General features: G+C 52.4%; 1 protein-coding gene across 3 annotated transcripts in view; it reads right to left on the bottom strand.

The window, feature by feature from the left end:
- HDAC4 (histone deacetylase 4) overlaps nt 1-25298 on the bottom strand; it is a 95696-nt gene that overhangs the window by 41131 nt on the left and 29267 nt on the right. For all 3 annotated transcript variants that reach the window (XM_049782541.1, XM_049782542.1, XM_049782540.1), the window contains exon 3: nt 5921-5992. In XM_049782541.1, the coding sequence (XP_049638498.1) occupies nt 5921-5992 (72 nt within the window). The remainder of the gene's footprint in view (nt 1-5920; nt 5993-25298) is intronic.

Consider the following 25298-nt stretch of genomic DNA (forward strand, 5'->3'; position numbering starts at 1 on the left):
CAGGGCAAGGCCAAAGAATGGAGAACCGGAGTAACAGGTAACAGTGCTGAAACCCCCAGCACCATGGCTAGAAGTCTGAGGTCCTGGATACGGTGCATTAGGGTGACCAGGGCCACAGCAAGGCCACTCGGAACAAGCATGCAGTTGTGTTTGTGGGGAGATGAAAAAGCAGACCCTAGAGCGAAGTGGCTGAGGAGCCTGGGAGGCTAGCATGGGGGGCTGGAAGGGACAGCCCTATCCCCACTGACCCAGCGGCCACTGTGGTGCGTCACCATGATGCTGTGACTATTTCTGTCTGGCCTGGTCTGACAGGCTATGGCTGTGGGCAGGGCAGGGACTGCTGACCCAGGGCACTTCTCAAACAAGAAGCCTGCTCTGGTCCCAGAACATGGGGCCCAGACAGAGGCGTCTGTCCCCATGGGCCCCAGAACCCAAAGACAATCAGGCTTGGCATCAGCACGAACAAAGGAGGATTCAAGACACAGAGTGCACCGCAGGCAGGACACAGAGGCCACAGGACACAGAGGTCACATCCCCAGAGCCAAGCAGAGTCTCAGTACCCAGCACCCGGGAAGGCACTGTTCCAACTCTGTGTGACATCAGGGATACTGTGGCAATGTGGCTGCAGGGGGCAGGAAAAGGGGGTCCCTCTCACTGAGCTCAGGGGTATGCTTTGCCTGGCTGCTAGCTGAAATTAAGAGCTAGTATGTGGGATCCCCACAATGGACCAAGTCTCTGGTGACAAGCTGGGGTGAGAAGACAGAAAAACCAAAATGAAGAGACAGACATTTTCAATCCCCTTTCTGAAAACCTTCAGGGCCAAAGATGAAATTCCAGCAAACCCCTTACATATAGACTATGCAAAGACTACAGAGTGTGCACCAGACACGCAAACCCACGCTCACATTGAGCAGAAAACAGGCAGGTTTAGATGTTTGTACCCAAGGATGAGGAGATACAAGTAAATAAACTAGATTTAACTTTAAGACATGAGAACACCACAGCAAATCAGAACAGATGGAAGAAATAACAAATATATAAATGAAACGTCAAAGATTCACTGACGTATGTTCATTCCAACCAACACAATGAAAACTCAGTTCTTTGTGGAGACCAACAAAATAGAAAAACTTCTGTCAGAGGCATTTAGAAAATGAGAGAAAATGCACAAATTCAGAATTCTGGCCACTGAGAAGGCCACTAACTTCAGAGACAGAGGATTTCAAACATAAGAAAGTACTAAAAGGTCTTATCATCTTTAAGAATAAACACAAAACTGACACAGCTCTAGAAAAATATTTCCTGAGCCAACTAAAAATAAAAACAGAACGACCTAAAATCACAAACTAAACTGAGTCAATACATTTTCGAAATCAAATCTTCCACAAAGATGATCTTTTAGAGACAATACCATCAAACTTTGAACTAACTGAGCATTCAGTATGAAACAAAAACTTTGAAGAACAGAAAAAGAAGCGTACTTCTGAGCTCATTCCATGAGGCCCATGTAAAACTCATTATCAAAGCCAGAAAAGGAAAAAGAAAAAGAACCGCCCCAGCCATGAATACGGCCAGAAAATTCCCAATTAAGCTACTAGCAAGCTGAGTAAGCGTCAGGAAGGGGGACTAGACTACAATATGCGGGACTCTGCACAGCCAGTCAGGAACACCTGAAGTGGTCCCATGCTGCTGACAAAGATCCATCTGGGCCCTGCATTTGGGGAGGTGGGCAATGACCAGACCCTGCTCAAGCCACCAAGCAGGTGACCAAGTGGCACAGAGGAGACCCTGTCAAATCACCCATGACCTCAGATGCAGCAGTGCCTCACTGATGTCCCTTGGAAAGGCACAGCAGCTGCTCCAGTCCAGGCCCCTCATCAAACCCAAAGAGTGGGAGAAAATGATGTGAAGACATCTCCCCCATACATGCCCCCTCACTATCTCCCTTCATACATACCTCCCCCTGCCTCTCCCCCACACACATAACTCCCTCTGCATCTCCCCACACACATTAAACTCCCTACATCTCCCTCCGCACATACCTCCCCCTGCATCTTCCCCCGCACATGCCTCCCCCTGCATCTTCCTCATACACATCTCCCCCTGCACACGCCGACTCAATCCATACCCCCCACTCCCTGCACAGGCTGGGCCGGCAGCTCCAGGTAGAACAGAAAGCATCAGTACTGAGGGTAATGGCTGAATTTCCCAGGTGCTTCCTATTTTGGGACCATGGAGAGACTCAGAGGAGCTAAGCTGACAGAATGGGCTCAGCATGTGGCTAAACTGACAGAACGAGCCCCCATCTGCTGCCCTGCCCATCACTCCTGCGGAACCCTTCCTGCACTGGGATCCATAAACATGACCTGCACTTGAGTCCAAGTCAGAGGAAGCCTGGGGACCAGGACAGGGGTGAATGAATGCACAAGCACTAAATAACAGGGGAGTGAGTATATAACTGAGGGAACTAATGAAGGAGTGAATGAACAAATAAATGAATAAAATAGATGAGTAGAGGAATAACTGCATGAGTAAATGAACAGATGAATGAGTAAGTGAATGAATGAGAGTGAACGAAGGACTGAATGAGTGCTCCTAGGGCTGACCATGACCTTCTTAGCACTATCACTGAGGCTGCAGAACCCAGCTATGGGCAGTGCTCACCTTGGTGCTAGTGGCATCTGTGTGCAAAGCTTCAGGTCCAGTCGAACCTTCTGAACTCTCTGCTCTTGTGGTCCTTCCTGCTCTTGTGGCCCCTTCCTGTGGCCTTTCACAGGAGAACCATGTCTCCAAGGCCCCACCCCAGGTCCCTAGAAAGGCCACTGCCACCAGGCTCACGGGTGTGCTCAGAAACTTCACTGGTTTCATCCCAGGCAGAACCCCTAGTCAAGAGCCTCCAGTAGAGCAATGGACTCTGTGCCTGTGCAGGCAGTCGAATTCTGCTCTGGACATACTGGATGAGACTTGAGCCTCCAGGATACAGCATGACACCCTGGCATGCAGAAGCACCAGTGAGTCCCCCAGAAAGAAAAGGGGTAGATACATGGCTCACAGTGGCAGCACCCACTATGCCTGCTCCCCCCACACTGCCTACTTGTGGCTCCAGCTGGTCCCCCACTGTCCCCTTCCTGTCTCCCCCCTCCCACCAGTACTGCTGCCACCGTGAGGCCTTGAAGGGTTCTGCAGGGACAAGAGACATGTCTTCCAGGTGGCATCTCTCTCTTCCAGGAAAGTAACTGACAAATAAGTCCCTTCTCCGTGATCATGGGCCATCCATGGGGGACACATTCCAGGCTGGTCCCTGTTCTGCCATCAGACACTCCCACCCTGTCAAGCCCCTCGGCGTAAGACCTCCCAATGATGGGAGCACTAGCTGAAGGGGCAGGAGGGTGACCGGGACAGTGGCCACTGTTGGGGAGAAGGTGATTGACATGACAGCTACTATCCGTGAGAGGTAGAGAGGATGAGAGGGATGGTGCCACTGTCCTTGAGTGGGGAGAGAGGCAGCTGCAAGGTGGTATGATAGCTTCCCCAAGTGCCAGGCTCCACTTTCATCTTCGATGCCTTTCCTGCCCCCCGTTCAGAAAAACCACCAAAGGGAGGCACAGTGTGGGAGTATGCAGCCTGGACCACCATGCCTGATAGCAGAAACTACACAGAGGCAGTGGTACTGAGACTCAGCCTAGGACCCACCCCTCCTGCTGGCAGCTGCCCTCAGGGGGCCCCCAATGCCGACTCCCCAATTCAATGCCCCCTTGACATCAGATGGCTCAACACCAACAGGGGGCTGGCATCCCAGGCCAGACACACCCCGATTTGTACAAGTTTAGACGTGTTCCTGAGGGGCTGCAGCTTCTCCCAGTGGCAGCCATTGCGCTAGGCAACTACTTAAGTTTCACAGTGTGGGTACCCGATGAAGCAGGCACTAGACAGTGCCTCTGATTCTGCGGAGCCACTGCTGCTGGGCCTGCTCTGCGGGGGCCTGCCAGGGGGAAGCAGGGTCTGCCCAGCATCCTGGAAGTTATGGCTCCTCCACAGACCCCAAAGGGAGCCATCTCAGCCAGGAGCAGGTGCAGTCGGTGGTATGAGGGGCTCTGCAACACAGGGCAGCACCCACTCTGTCCTTGACCACCTAGCATGGCACACTTGTCACCTGCACCCATACTCAAGCAGAAGGCAAAAGCCCGAGAGTCCTTTTCCCCTCTTAAAGGGACTCCGGCCACTTAGGATGGGAATCAGGACAGAGTGGCCGAGCACTAGATCCATGAGGAGGCTATCTGCTTTGCATGCATCTGACCCTTGACCCGAGCACCCCATATAGTCCCCAGACCACTCTAGGAGTGACTCCTGAGCAAAGATCCAGGAGTGATTCTTTGGCACAGAGCCAAGCCAGGAAGTAATTCCTAAGTACAGACCAGGAATGATCCCTGCACAAAGAGCCTGGAGTGAGCTAAGCAGCATTGGAACAACAACAACAACAACAAACAGAAAGAAACAGATTTGTGGCTAGTATAGAGGGATGTGGCTCAGGACATGTGGGGAGGCAGGGAACTGACAACCTCCTTACTTACAGTGGCAGGGGCAGGTGCGGGGGGTGTGTGCTGGGCCAGAGGATGCAGGGCACAAGGTCGGGCCAGTGACACAGCTGCTCTGTAGAGCGCATGTCAAAGTGGGCAGTGACAGCAGGGGATTGGAGCCTGGGCAGAACCCAGTCTAGGACACCCTGCATGTGTCCAGCCTTGACCATCCTGCCAGGGTACTCAGAACCTGGGTCCCTCCCATTGTCCTAAGATGTGCCCTCAAAGCTTCTGGTTGCTTCCGAGGTGTGGATGGGCATAAGGGCCCGAGGGCTATGGCCCATTGAGAGGCTTGAGCCACTCCCTGATCACCACCCAGGGTGAGGACCCTGAAAAGGGTGGCACATTCAGACAGAACATACCCTGATGCCCCTTCTCAGCTTATCAGTGTAGTTCCACTGGAGGGAGCAATGGACATAAGAGTCCTCCCAACCCCATCAGCCTAGAGGGTCCAGCAGATGAGCCCTAAATAGCTACCTGAAGCTCAGACAAAGGGCGAGGAAAAGAGGGAACGAGGGTAGAATGGGCATGGGGATAGGAGTATGAGGACCCAAGTTTGCTCCTGGAAACCATTTCTTCTGATTGAGGTCTTATGTCCAGTTAACACTCTACCAGAACGATGCCCAGGGTAGAGATGAGTCCAGCCATAAGGGGACACACTGGGCTCTGAGGTGATCCAGGGAAAAAGCAACAGCAGACAATGGTGGGTATGGGGGAAGGGAACAAGCACTGACGAATGGGTGATGCCTTGTTCCCAGCAGGTGACACAAGATGTTAGAGTAACCGGTTTTCATTCTATTCAGGATAATTCTTGCATGCTGGTGATAGTCTCTCATGGACTTGAAGCACCTCTGGATAGGTCCCTTACCCTACCTGTATCCACCTAATGGAGTGGTCTTTCTCTTTCCAATAAAAACCTCAGGTCTCGGAGAAACTCTTTTCAGTTTTGGTTTTCCACAGCTGGTCTATCTGCTTGTTGGTATCTCTTGCTAGTGAACAGAAGGCTTGTGGTGGGATTTTCCTGAATCTGTTTTATTTGCTTCAATCTGTGTGCATTATTTCCAGTATTGGCATCTGCTTCCAGACCTGAGCACCCAATTCCTCCGGATTGGGGCATGAGGCTTCCACTTCATTAAGAGGTATCAAAAAATCCCAGGGGACCTTCTTGGGGAAGTATTGTACCCAGCACAACAGTATGGCTGTCGCTGTGTAAAACACAGATGTCAGTCATGCTTGTGATCTCTTCACTGACCCAGAACTGAGAGGGGGGACAGGATACACCCTTGAGGATGAAGCATCCCTGAGGAGATGGAGCACCCCCAGGTGCTGCCTGCATCACTCACCGGAACTGGGCATGTGGCCCATGTGGGCAGGGCTCAGGAGCTCCACTGGCTGGTCCCGGCCGGAGAGTCCGTCTGTGGAGAGATAGGGCGGCTCAGAGATGCCCGTAGGACCCCCACAGTCTAACCCAGCCCAGGACCTCACGGCATAGCCCTGAGCCCAAGAGATGCCACAGGGAGGCTCATGCCCCCCAGACAAGGCTATGGGGACCAGGGGGTTTCAGGGAGAAGAGAAATGCCAAGGAGGGTGGGAGCCTGCACCCTGAGGCAAGACAGCTGACCCCTTACTCCTCACATTTGACTCAGGCCCCAGCTGACTCTGACACCTGACACAGGCTCTGCTGACCCCCTTGTCCCGTCCCCCTACCTGTCCCACTGACCCAGCCATACTGTCCCTCCCATGTCCCTGCCCCCACACTCTCCCATGGTAGAAGGCTTGCTGCTGCCCATATCCACAGCCGCTGGACCTTGGGATAGGAGTACACCCTGCAGAGCCCAGGGTTTGGGAAGCATATTCAGTGCATCAGTCTCCACCCAGTCCAGCCTTCACTCCATCCTGGCATTCCGCAGTGGGGCGAACCAGGGCAGTGACACCCTCAGTCTTTCCATCAGCTGTGGTCATCTAGGCCACTCATTGCTCTTTGGGCACAGCATCATCGGGGTGGGGAAGTTGCCCCAGTGTGACGGAAGCTGGCATGGGGCCACTAGCAGCCTGCTGCCTGTGGCACACTGCAGGGGCCTCCCTGATTTCTGGGGTCCCCACCATGCCCACCATCTACTCTCCTCACAGACTTCCAGGTGAAATGGCTCAGGAAGCTGGTGTTAAGAGGATGAGGCCTGAGATGGGCCAGCTGCAGGTCTGTCCTGCTCAAGTGCACACTGAGATAGCGAGCTGGACAGATGCAGACAATCACCTAAGAAAAGGCCCGAAAGTGGACAACAAAATGAAGGAGAGAGGTATGAAAGAAATCATGAATGACAGCCTTGCCTTGCATGCAGCCAACCTGAGTTCGATCCCCGGGATCCCTTAGGCCCCCACCTCCCCCGAGTACCACCAGAGTGATCCTGAGTGCAGAGCCAGGAATAACCCCTGAGCAGAACCAGGTGTGGCCCAAAAAAATTTTTTTAAGTTTAAATAAATAAATAAATAATGGGATTCTTCCTGGAAAAGAACATAAAGATGGAGAAAAAGCAGACACAATATTCAAATAGGTGGTGGGAATATGCCACAGATCTAAAGGCAAAAGAACAAAAAATCCACACTTACATACAACCCAGTGTCCAATTAGTCCTCTAAGCACCCAAAAGCAAAGACATTATCTGAGACTCATGGGCCATGTTTCAGTAACAAGAGAAAACAGAAGACAAAGGAACAACAAAACCCTCTAAATTGCAAAGACCAAGCACACAACCACCTAGAGCCCTGCCCAGTCAAACTGGTCCTCAGGAAACAGGAACCTTGTTCTGATACAGAAAAATCGGAAGATGCTTCCCTCCTAAGAGATTAAGACATGGAGCATTCCAGAAAACATTGACCCTACCCAGAGAGCAAGAGAGGACCAAGACTGGGACCATGGCATCACCTGGGACCCCCAAGTCTGTAAAGAAGAGGCAAACGATGGGGCTGGAGTGATAGCACAGTGGTAAGGTGTTTGCCTTGCACACGGTCAACACAGGACAGACCCCAGTTCAAATCCCGGCATTCCATATGGTCCCCGAGCCTACCAGGAGCAATTTCTGAGCACAGAGCCAGGAGGAACCCCTGAGCATTGCCGGGTATGACCCAAAAACCAAAAACCAAAAAAAAAAAAAAAAAGAAGAAGAAGAGGCAAATACAAAGGTGCTGTGGTCCCTGTCCCAAGCACCAATGGGACCCTCAGAGCTCACCTCAGATCCACAACCCTGCTGAATGCAGGCCGGAGACAGACCCATGTGCATTTGCCGGAATGCCCACTGTGGGGCTCTGTGCCCAAATGGGATGACAGGTCAACAGGATATGTGAGCATGTGTGATCATGTATGAATGTCTGTGTATGAGTGTGTGAATCTCTGAGGGTGTGCCTGTGTTTATTGTGGGTGGATGTGAGTGTATGTGAATGAAGCATGTGCATATATGAGTGAATGTGTGTAATTGTGAGCCTACGTTTGCATAAATGTCTGAGAGTGTGAATGTCTGAGGCTGTCTGTGATTTGAATGAATGTGGGTGCATGTATTTGAATGTCTGAATATAAGGGTATATGTGTGACTATGAGTATATCTGTGTGCATGTGTGTAAAATTGTTAGAATATGTGCATACACAAATATGTGAATGTGTCTCTGTATGTGTTTGAGTGTGAGAACATTATGAGTGTGCGAACATGTGTGTGAGAGTATCTGTGTGGCATCATATGAGTGAGCAGGTGTGAGTGCAGGACATGTGAAGGTGTCTGTGATGATGTATGAGTGTGAGGGGCATCTCTGTGTGAGAGAGTATGTGAGTGAAGGTATGTATACAAAGAAGGCATGTGATCATGTGTGAGGGTGTGTGAGTGTATAAGTGAAGGTATGTACAGGCATGTGTGAGTGGTCACGTGTAAGCGTCTGAGCACGTACATGGGTATGTGACTGAGTGAGCACAGTGAGGACATGAGTGAGGGTGTGTGTGAGTGACAGATAATATGTGAGGGTGTCAAAAACCCACACATCAACCCATCAATCTTAGTGATGGCCAGAAGTTGGCCCTGCCTTTGGGTCTCAGGAAACAGGGATTCCCCTACCCCCACCCCACCCCAGGACCAACACCACGTCCCATGGCGTCCTAGCAGGATCGTTGCATCCACATGTCAGAGGCCTCCTCAAAAATCAGCTGCGCTTGTGCAGCATCGAGTCTTTGTGCAAAATAATCAACAGGAGATTGAGTCTCCTCTGCTATGCACAGAGATTACTTCAAAGCTACCCGCTCTGGGGAGGGGCTGAAGCGCTTTATGCAAATACTTCTGCAAAGACTTTATTAATGCAAATATTATGTTTGTCTTTTGTTTGAATGCAAACAGCATCTGCTTGTGCACAGTCGAGGCGGCCACTTTGTACTTTGTGCTGAGTGGCTCAAGTGTTTTCCAGCTGCAGTTCAGACTCAGACACAGGTTTTCAGAGCCGGAGTCACGGCAGCTCAGGCATGTGGGGGCTGGGGGTCTTTTCCTTCCACACAAGGGGAAGACAAATCCAAGAACGAATTCCGGAACTTGTTCTGAAGAATCTGACTTTGTATGAGAGATTTTCCTTCTGAAAGAGTCAGGAGAGAATGAGAATTCCTCTTCTCTGTGTTCCCTCTGTGGGGAGAGTACAGATGTCAGAAGAGAAATGGGAGGAAGTTAGCACTCCAAGGCTTGACTGAGCTGGCTCTGTTCAGTCTGGCCCTCAACCCAACACTGTGTACCCTATGCAGGAGTCAGGGACAGTGAAGGTGTCAGGAGGACCATCCACCTCCTGACAGCAACTGTCCCCTCACACATGGTCAAGAGCTCCAGAAAGCCACAAAATCACCTTAGTTTTTGTGTCCAGACATATAACCAATGCCAAGAGCAGCAACAGCATAGCAAGAATAGGATGAGTGGTAAGTAAAAAAAAAAAAAAATGAGTGAATGAGTGGGTGGATGATAGATGGATGAATGATGGATGGATGATATGTTTGATAACATTCTGCTTTTACCCAAAACAAAGGCTTTCCCCCAACTTCTTTCTTTTCACTAACCCCTTTATAGTAAAAGTCCACCTGGAGGGGCCAGAGAGATAGCACAGTGGTAGGGTATTTGCCTTGACCCGGCCAACCCAGGACAGATGGTGATTTGATTCCAGCATCCCATATGTTTCCCTTGAGCCTGCCAGGGCTGATTTCTGAGCGCAGAGGCAGCAGCAACCCCCTAAGTGCCAGAGCCAGGAGTAACCATTGAGTGCCACCAGATGTGACTCCAAAAAAAAAAAAAAAAAAAAGAAAACCCAGGAAAGAAAAGTCCACCTGGACTTTTATCTCTCACTCGACCCTCCCTCTCCAAGTTGAATTTGAACTGGTAAATAAAGACAGTTGTTGATTTGGTGGGCCCAGAAAGACCACAAGGCAAGAAGCCACCTGTCTCCATGATTCTTTCTCATCACTAGCTTGGTTTATTAATTCATGTGGTGACCCTGCTTCAGACCTGTTCTCTCAGGGTTGGAAATACTGCATAGGGATTTATTTTACAATGATAGATGGCTGATAGGTAGACAGGTAGATAAATGATGAACAGATGGTGGACCAATGATGGATAGATGGATGATGGGTGGGAGGGTGGGTGGGTGGATGGATGGTGGATGGACGGATGGACTGGTGGATGATGGATTGATAGATGGATGACGGATGGATGATCATTTGATGATGGGTGGATGAGTAGATGTATGGGCAGATCAGTGCGAGGAGAGATGGATGGATGATGGATGGATGAATGATGGTAGATAAATGATAATGATGAATGGAGGATAAATGATGGATAGATGAGTAGTACTAGAAGAATGGGTAGATGTATGGGTGGATCAATGGGAGGATGGATGATGATGGTTGGATAATGGACGGATGGATGGATCATTGGATAATGGATGGGTGAATTGATGGGTAGATTTGTGGATGGATAGAAATTGGTGTGATGGGGCCAGAGAGATAGCATGGACGTAAGGTGTTTGCCTTTCATGCAGTAGGTCATCGGTTCGAATCCCAGCGTCCCATATGGTCCCCCGGGCCTGCCAGGAGCAATTTCTGAGCCTGGAGCCAGGAATAACCCCTGAGCACTGCTGGGTGTGACCAAAAAAAAAAAAAAACACCCACAAAAAAAAATTGGTGTGATGAATGATAGCTGAGTGAATGGCTGATGGATGAATGAATGATAATGGAGTGATGAATGATGATAAATAGGTGAATGGTGGATGGATAATGCATGGTTGAAGATGGATGGGTAGATGGATAAAGGATAGATGATGAATAGATGGGTAGTACGTAAAAGAATGCATAGATGGAAGAGTGGATCAGTGGGAAGAGGGACGGATGGTAAGTTGTTGGAGCTACCCATTTTTACCCTAATCAGGATATTTCTGCTTTGCATATGCTGTCCCACCTGTGCGGGAAGAACCTCTGGACTGGTCCTCTGCCCCTACCTGCTCTCCACCCAAGGGGGTTGTCCTACTCTTCCCAATAAAGACCTGCGTCAGAGAGACTTCCACTGGTTTGGGTTTTACAGCTAGTCTCTCTGCCTGCTGGTGCATTTTGCCTGCTTGCAAAGCTTATGGTAGAAGTTCCTGAAGGTTAGGCTATCTCCCTAACCTATGTGGATAATTTCCTGTGTTGGCGTTGCTTCCAGATCCATGTTTCCCCAACCCCCCTGGGATGAGGATATAAAGCTTCCTCTATAGTAAGTAGAAGGATGGATGGATGGATGGATGGATGGATGGATGGATGGATGGATGGGTTGGTGGGGGGGTGGGGGGGTGGGGGGGATGGATGGATAGGTGGGTGGACAAAAGGATGGATGGATGGATGGATGGATGGATGGATGGATGGATGGATGGATGGATGGATGGATAGGAGGATGGATGTGTGGGTGAGTGGATAATGAAATCCTATAAAAATTTCAAAGATCCAGGGCTGGAGTGATGGCGCAACAGTAGGGTGTTTGCCTTGCAAGCAGCTAATCCAGGATGAACTGTGATTCGATCCCCCGTGTCCCATATGGCCCCCTAAGCCAGGAGTGATTTCTGAGTGCATAGCCAGGAGTAACCCCTGAGGATCACCAAGTGAGGCCCAAAAAATAAAAAAAAAATTTTTTTTCAAGGTCCTACAAAGCAGATAGGGAAGGAGGATGGAAAACGGCCATTCCTAATATATTCAACCCCCAAATCTCGATCCAAGCAAGAAACAACTTGATCTCATAACATGAATAACATAAATATTAATGATTATGTAAACTTTTTTAAAATTCCAAAAGACATTCTTGGATGAATAATTCTTACAATAATAGGCAGGAGCTTCTAATAACCTTTAATATTAACTTAGGTTGTAATTTCTTTTCAAACTGGCTAGTTTCCCCAGAGACCCACAGTCTTTCTTTCCCTCCAATTAAAGGATGAGTTTGGTTTCAATGCAGCATGTTCTGAGGCTCACAACTGATGGGTAAACTGAGTCTGCTTCTGAGACAAAGTGCCATAAAAGGAAAATAGGGCAAAATATCTTGTTTCCTCATAGTGAACAGCCAGGAAAACAGAAGTCACAAAAATGAGAAAGTGGCCTTAACAGGCATGGATTTCAGGTTTATTTGCATGCAGAGTTTAATAAAACTGAAGAAAATAATAAAAACGAAAAACAAAATCTAATGAAATAGAAGTGATTTTTTTTTTAAATAAAAGAATCACAAGTCAAAAATAGTGTTTTTAGAAAAGATCAAGAAAACAGTCAGTTATGAGTCAGGCACAGGTGCAGCAGGGCCAGAGCAGGGTCTCTGGGACAGTCCTTGACCACAATCACAGAATGCCGAGAAACAAAGGTGTGAGTGGTGCCTGCCAAGGCTTCCCAGAATATTCTAGAACAGTCCAGTGAAAAAGATCCAGAATCACTCAGGGAGCAGGAGATGTGCCCCAACTTTCCTGAGATCATTGGCACTGCCCCATCTCAAAAGCTGGAAGGAGAAATAAGGTCGCAGACCAGTAAGAGATATCTGAGTCCAAAATCATGGCCAGGACAAGGGATGGCTACTTGTGGGCTCAGTCCAGAGGAAAGGCAAGGTGTTCTTCCAGGACACACAGCAAGGGTGAAGGCCACCCCAGTTTCAGTCTCCATACCCCCAAAATAGATCTCTGAATGAAGAGGCCATGGTGTGCTGAATGTGCTTTTAGCCATGGGTGTGTCATTCCATAAGCAAAGAACAGGGAGAAAAAGCTGGCTCTGTAGAGATCAGCCTGGTTGATGAGATTCAAGAGTTCACTCTTGGAATACCGCCAGGACCCCCTGACAGCAGCAAGGAAGCAGAGATGGAGGCATGCCCAACATGTCCACAGCAGAATCTGCAGCCTAACACCAGTGTCTGGGACTCAGCCTGACTAAGACACTAAAGGGAAAGAGAAATGAAAGACAAGATGTAGAGGGACAATGAGCAATGAGACAACCATCACTTGCCCTCAACTTCCCAGGAGCCCAAACTTCCTCAGTCTTCACCAGAGCCAAAGGTCAAGCAAGAAAACCTGAATGTCACAGCAGCCAAGAGAGGAGGACAGCAATTGTCTGTGCCAGAGAGGGGGTAAGGAGCAAGGGATGAGAGAGTTGAGTGGGCTCAATCTTTCACAAGGCAGGGGATGAGAGTAAGTACAGGAGGTTCCAGAGGGCACAATTCTGCACAGGGCTGGCAGAGGCTGGCAGCGGGCAGTCCGACAGTGCACAAGAAGTACAGGATGCTCAGAACAGACACTGATGCTTGTGTGGGTAGGGCCCCTTTGTGCCCCTGGTCACTCTGTGCCCTGAACCTGCCCGTCTTGGTACCATCCTGAAGTAGGCAGCATGATAACTCGAATCTGTGGTCCAGAAGGCCCCTCACATGTCCTTGATTGGGAAAGCCCCTGAACATGCCCATGCCCTTTGGAGGAACAACAAACCCAGCCCAGGACCAAACACCTCTACATACACTTGAACAAAGCAGAGCAACAACTAGCCTGTCTCAGGGGGGTTGAGATTTGGGGCATGGGTCCAGGCCCAGAGCAGTGTCATAGGGACTCGGGGTACAGCAATGGTGTAGAGACATGGAGGGAAGGATTGCAGGCATGAAGCAGAGACACAGTGGGTGAGGGCCCAGGCATGGAGTAGGTACGAGGAGAGACGAAAGTCCAGGCATGGAGCAAGGATACAGGGATGCTTAGAGATGGGTGTCCTGAGCATCCCAGCATGGAGTGGGATGCAAGGAGACGGGTGTCCTGGCATGGAGCAGGGAATTGGGGAGATGGGTGTCCCAGGTGTCCTGGCATGGACTGGGATGCATGGAAACAGTGTCCAAGCATGGGGCAGGAATGCAGAGAGATGAGGGTCCCCAAGACTGGGGACCAGACTTTGATCAGAGATGCAGGGAAATGGGAGTCTGCATGGAGCAGGGATGCTAGGAGATAGGTAGTCATGCAGCAGGGATGCAGGGAGACAGGATCTAGGCATGGAGCAGAGATGCAGGGAGATAGGGGTCCCGGCCTGGAGCCCTGGGCACAGGGAATGAAACCACTACCAACACAGGTACCACTGCCCACATAGGTGCTCATAGCCCACACAGGATGCTCAGTGCCAACACAGGTGCCCACTGTCCACACAGAGGCCTGCTGCCCACAAGAACTCTGCACCCAACCAGCAGGTCTTTGAGAGACAGGAAACTGATTCATTGGGCCCAGAATTTCCTGACCAGTGCGACCCGACTCGTGAAGGGTGAGGCATACCCAGAGACCACACTCTCTACCCCAGCTTCCCACTGGCTTGATGCAGGCAGAATTGCTATGTCTCCATCCTAATGGACAAAGGGTTCTTCTGCCTTTGCTGGCCTCAGCACCACAGGGTGAGAAGGGATGTGCAGGTGACCTCAGTGGTGCCCCAAGTGGGCAGAAAGTCCTTGGCCCTGGAACACGCAGGTCCAGGAAGTGTCCCAGAGCTGCCCAGCTCAGGCAATGCTCCTAAACACTCAGGCGCAGCCTCAGAGCACAGTTCTCTGCATTCCAAGACATCGGTCACCAGCATCGCAGAACCCAAGGGACTTCGGACAACTGAAAGCATAGCTGTTGACACAGGAGGGGCCTGGAACCAGCCATACGCACAAAACCAGACCTACTCCGAATCTGCCTACACACTGCATATCAAGGGCCACTGGAGGGAGCAATAGCCCAAATGGGCTTGTGGGTCCATTCCCTGCACCCCAACAGCCCCCACAGACAGGCAGCCCCCTGCACCCTAACAGCTCCCTATGTGGACATAAAAGTGCAGCAGAACAACCTGGAGTCACTCGCACACTTTTCACATTTGCTCTGATTCTGGGTTCATACCTCTCATGAGCCAGGTGCTGGAATGAGGCAACCCAACTATCAAAGCAGCGCCAGGGTAGCCAGGCCTCCAGACTCTGGAGACCCCCTCAGCATAGCCCAAGCACCCCCAGCTTCGACCTCAAACCCCACAGTGAACGAACAAGTGAAGCCCTGTCTGCAAACAGAATGATGTCAGTGCAGCAGAGAACTTGGGAGGGGAATGTCCAAAGCATGAGGGCACCAGCACAGAGGCAGCCGGGCAGGGCGGGCATCAGCAAGTAGCAGCTGGGGCAGGGGTAGAGGCAAGAGTGTTGTGGTCCCCTGTTGTGCAGGATGCTGAGGGGTGGGACATGAGGTTCCTGTCTATTGGGGGCTGCTAAGAGGCCCTGTAGGGAATGCGGGGTTTAGCACAGAGGAAGCCCCACAGGACACAGCTCCCAGCTCAAAATTTCAGGAAGAGTCCATGCATCTTCCCCTCATGGCAGGATCCACACTGGCCCGAGTGTGTGGTCCAATACTAAACACACTGTCCACGAGCCTCCCCACCCAGGGACAGGCACCAGCAGCAGACCAGACAGTTCCTCCTCCTTCAGGCAAGGGGGAGTGAAGTGCCCTGGTGTCCCTTCTTGACCTGATACTCCCTTTCCAGGTCAAGCTGGGGAAGCACTTTCCACTCCCCACTGGGCTCTCAGATAGGCTCATTACTTTCAGGGCCCCAACCTGCTGTCTTCGAAGGTTCTGGAGCTCACGTGGGGTGGGGAGAGCAAAGCCCTGGCTCTCCCGTGGAGTCTCAAGCCGGACCAGCCTCTACAGAGGCTCATGCAATCACAAAGCAGAACCAGCTTCCTGGGGGGCGGGGGGAGGGGATGGCTCCACAGCCCCCAGAATAGTGCAGAAACAGGAGACAAGGAACCCAGCCAGAGTCATGAGGGCACCAAGAGCACCCAGGAACGAAACCCCGGAAATGAGTAGCTGATGGCATCTTTCAGCACCACGGGGGTGACCTGGACACCTTAGTCAAGCATGCAGTCTAGAATTCTCCAGCTTCTGGCTTTGGGGGATTGGGGATTCCTGGGAGGCTCTTGCCCATCTAGACTACCAAACTATGGCCTGTGAAGTCCCTTACAGGAACAAATTCCCCTCCTCCCCAAATCTTAGGGGGCTCCTGATCAGGGTGGCGCTGCCCTGAAGCAGACTCAGCGCCTCCAGCCAGCTCTGGCCCCACCTCTTCAGCTGTGCATGGACAAGCTGAGCCTTCTGGACGTGCTTTCTGGTGGTGAAGAGCAGGACCCAGGAGATTAGAGCAGGAGGGAGATTGGGGCGGCCATGACTACGCCGCAATCACCCCGGGCTGCCTAGCAGAACCCCACGGCTTTGAGAAGGAGCTCAGAGCTGGCCGGCACAATCCTGGCACTGAGGCCAGGCCTAAGCAGGGCCCACACCTGGGGCTGTCTCACATGTGGTCAGACTGACGCAAAGAGAGGGTGGGTGGTTCCTCAGTGCCCAGCAGAGGCTCACTTGAGTTGGAGGAGATGCCAGGGATGGCCCATGGGCCAGGACGCACTGCGGTGGGTGTGAGAGTGTTCGTGCAAGCATATGCATGTGTGAGTGCAGGTCTCTGAGCCAGTGTGTGTGTGCATGTGTGCACATGCATGGGGGCTACAGGCCAGAGTAAGCACATACATGCGTGCACACACGATACATAGCCCACATATGCCACATGCACGTCACTCTCAATATTCACCCCACCGGCCATTGTGCATGCATTGTGGACACAGCAGACATAGCCACATCACCCCCTCAGCCATCAACCCATGGGTACAGCACTGCAGAGAACACCCTGTGACTGCAGCTCTGTGCGGGGCAGGGAGGGTAGGGCAGTGGCATCTGGCATTGCTCCAGAAATGGACAGAGACACTGAAGTTGAATGTTCCACATAGGCTGTAGACAGGCTAGGGAGTTAGAGGGGGTGAGTAGGCAGAGGAGTAGGGGTTAGTAGGTGGGTGGGTGCATGGGTGGGTAAGTGAGTAGATGAGTGGAGGAATGGTTGAGTGTGTGAGTGATTGGGTGGGTGGGTGGGTGGATGAGTGAGTGTGGGTGCATGGGTGAGTGAGTGGATGAGTGGGTGGGTATATGAGTAGATGAGTACGTAATTGAGTGAGTGGATGAATAGGAGGGTGGGTGAGTAGGCTGGTGAGGAGAGGAGTGGGTGGGGTGTGGGTAGTGGGTGATGAGTGGGTGGATGGGCGAGTGGGTGGGTATGTGAATGGGTGGATGAGTGGGTAAGTGGCTGAGTGACTGGATGGGTGGGCAGGTAATTAGATGAGTTGCAAGTAGGTGGATGAGCAAGAAGGTGGGTGAGTGTGTGAATGGGAGATGAGCAGGTGGGTGAGTGCGTGGCTGAGTGGGAGAGTGGGCAAGTAAGGTACCAGAGAAACTGCTGGAAGGATGGAAAGGCAGATATGGGGAGGGAGCGGCCAGGGGACACAAGCACAAGGCAGGGACAGTCCCTACTCACATATGTCCTCCCAGGTCTAACAACCCCCTTGGAAATACACCAGGTTCAGCTGCTCCCCTCAGGCCAGCCAGGCAAGGTGGAGGGCCGGTGGCCACAGGGGGACATTGGTGGACAAGCACTGTGCTGACTGTGCCTCAATGCTGAGCAGGTGGATCAGGAGAGCAGCTGGGGACCCCAGGTTCTGGGCACACCATCACCCATGAAAGTGGTTGTCATAAACAAACTGCAATGAACACAGGACAATTAATTACCTTTCCAGTATAGGTTCATTTCGACATCACAGAGGGAGCTGCAGACAACCCCCCTTCTCTGGAAAGGTTGTGAAGCCGGGCACAGCAGAAAAGGGCCATGGCTTCAAAACACACCCCAGAGTAAGAACTGCCCCCACTGGAAGTATACAGACAATGATATACAAGCATGCAAAGCAACAATGGCATGCAAGTGTGCAAACCAAATATAACATACAAGTGTACAAATCAACAATGACATGCAAGTGTGCACATTGACAACAAACAAGCATACAAACTAACAATGACATACAGGCCTGCAAGCCAACAATGGCATATAAGCATGCAAACCTGCGTGACATACAAGTGTGCAAACCAATGGCACACAAGTGTACAAACCGACATACAAGAGTAGAAACTGACAACACACAAGTGAACAAGTTGATATCATAAAGCATGCAGAGAGCATACAAGAAGCCATAGGGGTCATTTGCTATCTGAGATGGTCACAGTTGTGCCTGGAAGAAGCCTGGAATGTCCTGGAATCTCCACTTGCCATCAAAGCAGGGACCAGGTTAGGTCCCAAGAAGGAAAGAATAGATGAGCCAGCCATGCCTGGTGCCAAGTCAGAGCTCAGAGGGCTGCACACACATGTGCTGCAGACACACTGTGAGTCTCAGTACTAGGAGCAGCTACTTTACTGTGTGGGGTTGTGTAGGGCCATGTGGGTGTTCCACAGCCACCCACCCACCTTCTACTCTATGTTGCTTCTCATTACGTGCTGATAGAAAGATCCTAAAGGCCAGACTATCTCCCAGGCCTACACCTTCCAAGCACAAGGTGCAGGCAGCTGACCTTGTAGCAGGGCACTGACCCCCAGACTGGAGAGGAATGTCTGGGAGGCAGAGGGCAGGCATGCGTGGGGCTAGAAAGTTAGAATGTGCAGATACTTGGGGTTCCACGGAGCCAGGAAGGCCATGCTGGCCACAATGACCACACAAACTATACCTGCCACATGGCTACACTGACCACACTGACCAAAGCTGGCCACATTGATCACACAGACTAACATACTGGCTGCACTGACCACATGAATTATCACCACACTGGTCACACTACCATGCTGACTGTTCTAGTTGCACTGATCTCCACGGAACCTGCTCCCCAAATAAGCAGCACCTTCCCTATACACGTCCACCAACCCTAGAGGGCCAGGTACATCTCTGCAGAGGCCCTCAGGATCAGAGGGTCAGGCCTTCAGGAACCCCCACAAGGTTACTGAGCCCAGAGAAGGTGGATGATGGACAGGAAACTTAGAGGAAAGGAACCCAAGGTCCCACCCACAGGCCTAGCCACTGTCCAAATCTGCCCATCACCCTGGCCCCACCCACTGTTTAAAGCCCACCCACCACCCACCCCCGACTCTGCAGCCTTCCCAATCCCACCCACTTTCATAAACCCACCCATCTCCTGGCCCCTCCCACTATCCAAAGCCCCGCCTACTGCCCTAAGTCTGTCCATCACCCTGGCCCCACCCATTGTCAAAGCCCCACCTACTGTCCTAAGTCTGTCCATCACCCTAGCCCCACCCATTGTCTAAACCCCGCCTACTATCCTAAGTCTTTCCATCACCCTAGCCCCACCCATTGTCAAAGCCCCGCCCATGACAATGGCCCCACCCACTGCCATAAACCCACCCATCACCCTAGCCATACCTTGCCCCATAGACCTGGCCATGTACAGGCACCATCACTGAACATACAACAAACCTGATGATCCCAAACCAGCACTTAGGTGAAAGCCCACAGGGCACAATGGGTGGGGGTAGCAAGGTAAGGGTAGAGACTTAAGGACCTGATGAATGATGCAGAGACTGGCACTGAAGTGGAGGTTCCAGGCACAAGACCTTCAGTACTTCCACAGTACCAGCAAGGTGGCCTTGCAAGGTGACCAGGCAATAGAGATGAATGGGGGTGGGGGAACAAGGATGGGTGTGGGTACACCAGGTTGGGAGGGACACAGGCCAGTAGGCACAGGGTAAGAGGGACACAGGGTGGGGGGACACAGGGTGGGAGGAACATGGTGACAGGGCAAAGGGATGGGAGGTGCCCAGCAGTGGGCAGGGAATGATCCCCTGACAACCTGCTCTTTAGCCCAGTGCTCTGTGTGAGTTCCCCACACCACAGCACCCTGTGGGCATGGGCACCTGGAGCTAACTGTCTCCCTGTGTCCAGCACAGATAGAACACAGCACAGTGTACGGCTGGTTCTGAGGACAGGAAGTGGCACATGCCAAGAGAGTGTTGGCTTGCTCGTTCACCCAGAGGCTTCAGCAGTCCATTAGCATCCTACTGTAGAGAACAGAAAACAGCCCCAGACCAGTTCCCAGGCCCTGAGGGTCCCTGTCCAGGGAATGTTGTCGGAGCAGCCCAGGGCTCCCTCCAGCTGGCAGCGGCACCTCATGGTTTCCACAGGCCTGTGTCCCAGCTTGGGCACTTCGAGGGCAGAAACCAGAAGTGTGGGCAGCGTAGCAAGGGGGCCATAACCCAAGTGCACAGCAAGGCTGCACTCAGACTTAGAGGTTAATGACAGACTGGCAGGCAGCTTGGTAGCAGGACCCAAGGTCAAGTCCTGCTGACACCTGCCCCTGGTATCCTCAGGAGCAAATGTGGTGGCACCCAGAACTCAGGGCCCGAGCAGCAAGGTGCCCAGCCTGGTGAGCTGCATGCTGCTGGGACTGACCTCCTGGGTCCTCTTGAGCTCCCCCTTCAAAATTTTTGTGTTAATGGCAGGCTGAGGTGAGTCTTGTGGACATCTACAGGCAAGTTGGGTGGCCCTGAGCTTGATCCTGGATACCACCCACATGCTTGTTTGGGTATCGGGCCCTTAGGCAGGTCCACAACCCAAGTTAGCAGAGAATCATAGGGCAGGGGGAACATAGGGCAGGGGGAGCAAATATTTAACTGAGCCGGCGAGAGGCTCAGGACAACAGGGGTGTCGCCAGCACAGGCAGGTCTGTGGCAGCCTCGTGTGCCAGATGCCTCAAGTGGGCACACCCCACGCCCAGGTCCACATGTGTGCCCAGCCCTCCCCCATGCCACCTGCTCGTTGCGTGGTAACTCAAGAGGGACAGGCAGAAGTGCCAAAGCCTAGCAAACAAAGATGGGAAACAGAGATGGGAGTCACAGGGGGCCAGATAGGGACAAGCAGCTTCAAAGGGGCAGCCAGTGGCAGGACACGGTCCCCACCCACCCAGGACTTCTTCTGAATCCCATCAACACCCCCTCTTTGACTGTGCCCCAGGACTCGGTGCACCATTCATACAGAATATCCGGGGCTGGAGAAGCTCAGAATCCCACAGGGCACAAACGTCCCATACTCTCCTAATGCTGATGCCAGATGCCCAGGACAAGATCTACTCAGACCTGTGAGAGGGGTACAAGGATGTGAACGCAACATCCTCTGGCATTGCCAGGCTCGAAGTAAACTCCAAAGACAGAGGGCTGAGGGTACCCAAGGAGGGTGCTCTTCAAACCCAGAATAACTGGTGCACAGGATCTTGGCCCCAGTCCAGAGGAAAGACTTGAGCAGAATCAGCTCATCCACAAAACACACAAGCAGGCGAAGACCCACCCGTAGGTCCTTCTGCTCCCGCATTCTCTGGAACTTCCATGCTGTCTACACAGGACTCAGCCTAGCCAGATCCCTGTAAGTGTGCATGTGCGGGCAAAGCTGCACACCCCCCTCACACACACACTAGCCATGTCCCAGGACTAGGTAGCCATATCCTAGTCTGCCAGACAGCATGGCTTTCCCACCTTCCATCCTTTGCTCCTTTTCTCTACAGCCAGTCCTGCTTTTTCAGAAACTACCATCAAAAGATGGTACAAATACATTCTGTAAATTTCCAGCCTTGCATGCAACCGAAGACTGAGTTTGTTCTCAGCCCAGTCCCAACCCCTGAATGGCCAGTTTGTAGCCAGTCAGTGTCTTGGCATGGACATGCACACACATGGGCTCATGGTCACATGGACGAATGAATGCTCACACACAGATGGACACACAGATGTGCATGCCTGGACATGTGCATATGCACTGAGAGACTAATGGGGTGTGCACATATGTAGACAAACACATGGATGGGTGTGTGCCCACACAGAGAAGCACATGGATGGGTGAAGGCATGCATGAACAGGCACACACGCACATGTGGATGGGTACACACATGCATGAACACACACAGACAGGCACACACAGAAGCAGTTCAACAGTGTGTATGCAGACACACAGGGCATCCTTTTTCTGCCAAGCCCTGACAGCTGTTCAGAGTCGAGAACCAGCTCCCAAGCACAAAAATGGGTAGCAGCACTGGGCAAGCTGGAGGGTGAGGTCTGGGCAGGGAGGAGCCAGGGCATGAGGCCCATGTGTCCCTAGGGGCCACATTCCATGTCCTGGCTCTGCACTTGACGTCTAGCACCTTCAACCCAACCGTTAACACTACAGTCCCTCTGTCCATTTCAAGTTCCCCCAACACCAGCTTAGGTCCTAGCCAGCGATGGTGGTGCAGCCCAGACACCCCAAAGGGGCCAGGTGCCCCGGTAGAATCCCTTTGTTATGGCACTTGGAGCTACCTGCCTCCTATTCAGTCCCTAAACTGAATTTAGCCCAGCAGATGCCAGTGAAACCTCAAAGCCTGGAGGCTGAGGGCAGGACAGCCCAGCTCAGGTGGGCCTATCGATCTGCCCATGAGGCGTCCTGGAGGGGACCAGTACCCTGGAGTCCACACCTAGCCCATGCAGTCTAGGCTAGGCTCAGGCTCCACCATTATCCAAGCAGAGTAGGTGTCCAAAATGGGTGGCTTCAGATGAGCAGCTTCACGGGGGGTGGAAGAGGGGTGACAGAAAGGAAATGAAAAGAAACCCAGAGCAGGCCCAGCTGCCTCCTGAGTGCCCGACACCAACCCCAGACTGCAGGCCCCAAGCCCTGCTAGGCACCCACCAGGTTCGAACGGGGCGATCACGTGCACCTGAAACTTTTACCTCCAGCATCCGCTACACCACCCAGCCAGTGCCTGCTCTAAGTCCTGATTGAATCGTACACACGCCGTGCTGGCAGGTGCAGGGCCAGAGACATCTGGTTCCAGTTTCAGCCACTCTGGCACATCACACACAGGCCGTGACAAGTGCAGCTACCAGGCTCTCGGCTCTCTCCAGGGCCCAGCAGAAGATGCAGCCCAGCCGCCCAGAGACAGACACGCCCCCAGCTGCCAAGCCCCACCCCAGATGAGAGGCCACAGACACACATGGCAAGAGTGCCCATCACAGCCCGCCCTGCTGGCTCCCTGACTTCGGCCCCAGCACTGGCAGCTGTGACTTCTGTCCAATGACTGCAACTGGAAGAGACATAGGGGCCAGCAATGTCCGTGGAGCCACCATCTGTATAGGCCATCAAGTCAGACTTCTGGGTGAGGAAACTGTCTGGTGAGGGCTCCCCAGGGCCCCCATTAATCCCCCAGGGAAACCCACAGTCTGCCCAGGGCCCTGTACCCCTATTTCCCCCACACTTCTGAGAACAGCTCAGCCCTAGGGAAGCAGGGCTTGGCAGGAGGAAGCTGCAGATTCCAACTGTGGAACTGCAGATTCCCAGCGCAGAGTCAGGCTAACTTCTGAGCGCTGCCAGAGGTGGACCCCAACCCAAACAAAATCAATAGGTACCTGTATCTTGTACCTAAGTCTTGTGATATACCAAGTTTCTAGAAGCTGGGCCATGGTATGTTCAGAATGTGCTGGCAAGCTGTGGGGACTGTGGCAGGGTGTGGGCTCTCAGTGCCAGCCACTGCACAGAAGTGGTGGCCCAAGATGCCAGGGGCCATGAGTCCTGGACCCAGCTCCCGTGGGGGAGCATCACTGAGTGCAGCACTTTCAAAGTTCCCTCCCACTGAGTCTGACCTCCTTGGTAACATCCAGCCCTGCTTCAAGTCTCCCAAGCTGGGCCAGAGCACAGATACGGTTGGCACCCAGATCTGGAACAGAGCTCAGGATTCTTCTGCATACAGCCCACACACAGGCCATGCACTTTCATCCAGAACTGAACTCAGGACCCTGTACATGGTTCACACTCAGACATGCACCAGGGTCCAGATCTCCCAGCACAGGCCATAATTACCTCCAGGCAGAACCACAACCACAAAGGGAAAAGCCGGAAACCTGGACCAAGATCAGGCACAGCCCTGGGTTCCTGAGGCCAAGTGGATGAACACAGAAGTCCGAGTGAGGGAATTTCGCCAGTGAAACACTCCGGCAGAGCATGAGGGGTCAGAACACAGGCCGGAGAGAACCTAAGCATGGCTGCTCTCTGAAAATCCCAAGAGCCACTAAAACCAGTCCTGGACCTGAGCAGCCATTTCTCCAGTGGAGGCAGAAACCTGAGACAAGCCCCAGAGAAGGAGATGCTCAGGGCATTAGTCACTGGAAATACAAACATAACCCGGATCAGACGCCACCTGCACCGCACCAGAGCATAAGTGTGGGTGGGGGGGGGGGGGATGGGGTGAGAGGGGGACCCAAGCTGCCGCTGGGAGAACAGTCTAGCAGGTTCCAAATGCACAAGAGAATGACACAGGACCCAGCCGAGAGGCAGCTGTCCAAGACCAGAAATCGGCATGGATGTGATCAACAGAGTCTGCCATACCCGCGACTGTGAAACTGAGAGGGAATGGGGGTTAACAGGGCACATAGAGCATGAGACTGGGGGGAGCAGTGGTGGGAAGAAACAGGGGCACATGGAACCAGTCACTCCCCACCAAGGCCAGTATCTACCTGCAGTATAGCACCTACAGTAGCCTGATTCTATCCAGACCTGTCACACCTTTGGTAAGCCCCAAGGGGTTGATGTACCATGGGGCTCGAGACTCTGCAGAGGTGAAAATATTCCAGAAAGTGGTGGTGCGAGTACATACTGCTCTGCATGTACTTACACGGGCTAAAGTGCACCTTTAAAAAAGAAGCTGGGGCCGGGAAGGTGGCGCTAGAGGTAAGGTGTCTGCCTTGCAATCGCTAGCGTAGGACGAACCGCAGTTCGATCCCCCAGCGTCCCATATGGTCCCCCCCAAGCCAGGGGCGATTTCTGAGCACATAGCCAGGAGTAACCCCTGAGCATCAAACGGGTTTGGCCCCCCTCCCAAAAAAAAAAAAAAAGAAGTCAAAACATCCACGTCTGGGTCAGACAATCTATCAGCATGGAAAAGCAGAGAGGAGTCAGGAGATCATCCACACCATAGTCAGGTGGTTACCTACACCGAAGTCAGGGGGTTCATCTGCATCTCAGTCAGGAATGATCTACACCAGGGGTCTCAAACTCATGGCCTGCGGGCTGTTTGCGGCCCCCAGGTAAATTGAGTTTGAGACCCTTGATCTACACAATAGTGGGGGATTGTCTACACCACAGTCAGGATCCACACTGCAGTCAGGCTGAGTGAGAACAAATCAGCAACCTCAGCCCATGATTCAGGGTCCCCACAGCACCCCCGGGTTGGAACCCAACCCACTCAGCCCACTGTGCCTTCACCTCCCCAGCACCTCAGAAACAGAACTCAGGG

The sequence above is a fragment of the Suncus etruscus genome, chromosome 10, assembly GCF_024139225.1.
Source record: "Suncus etruscus isolate mSunEtr1 chromosome 10, mSunEtr1.pri.cur, whole genome shotgun sequence".
In the NCBI taxonomy this organism is placed as follows: domain Eukaryota; kingdom Metazoa; phylum Chordata; class Mammalia; order Eulipotyphla; family Soricidae; genus Suncus; species Suncus etruscus.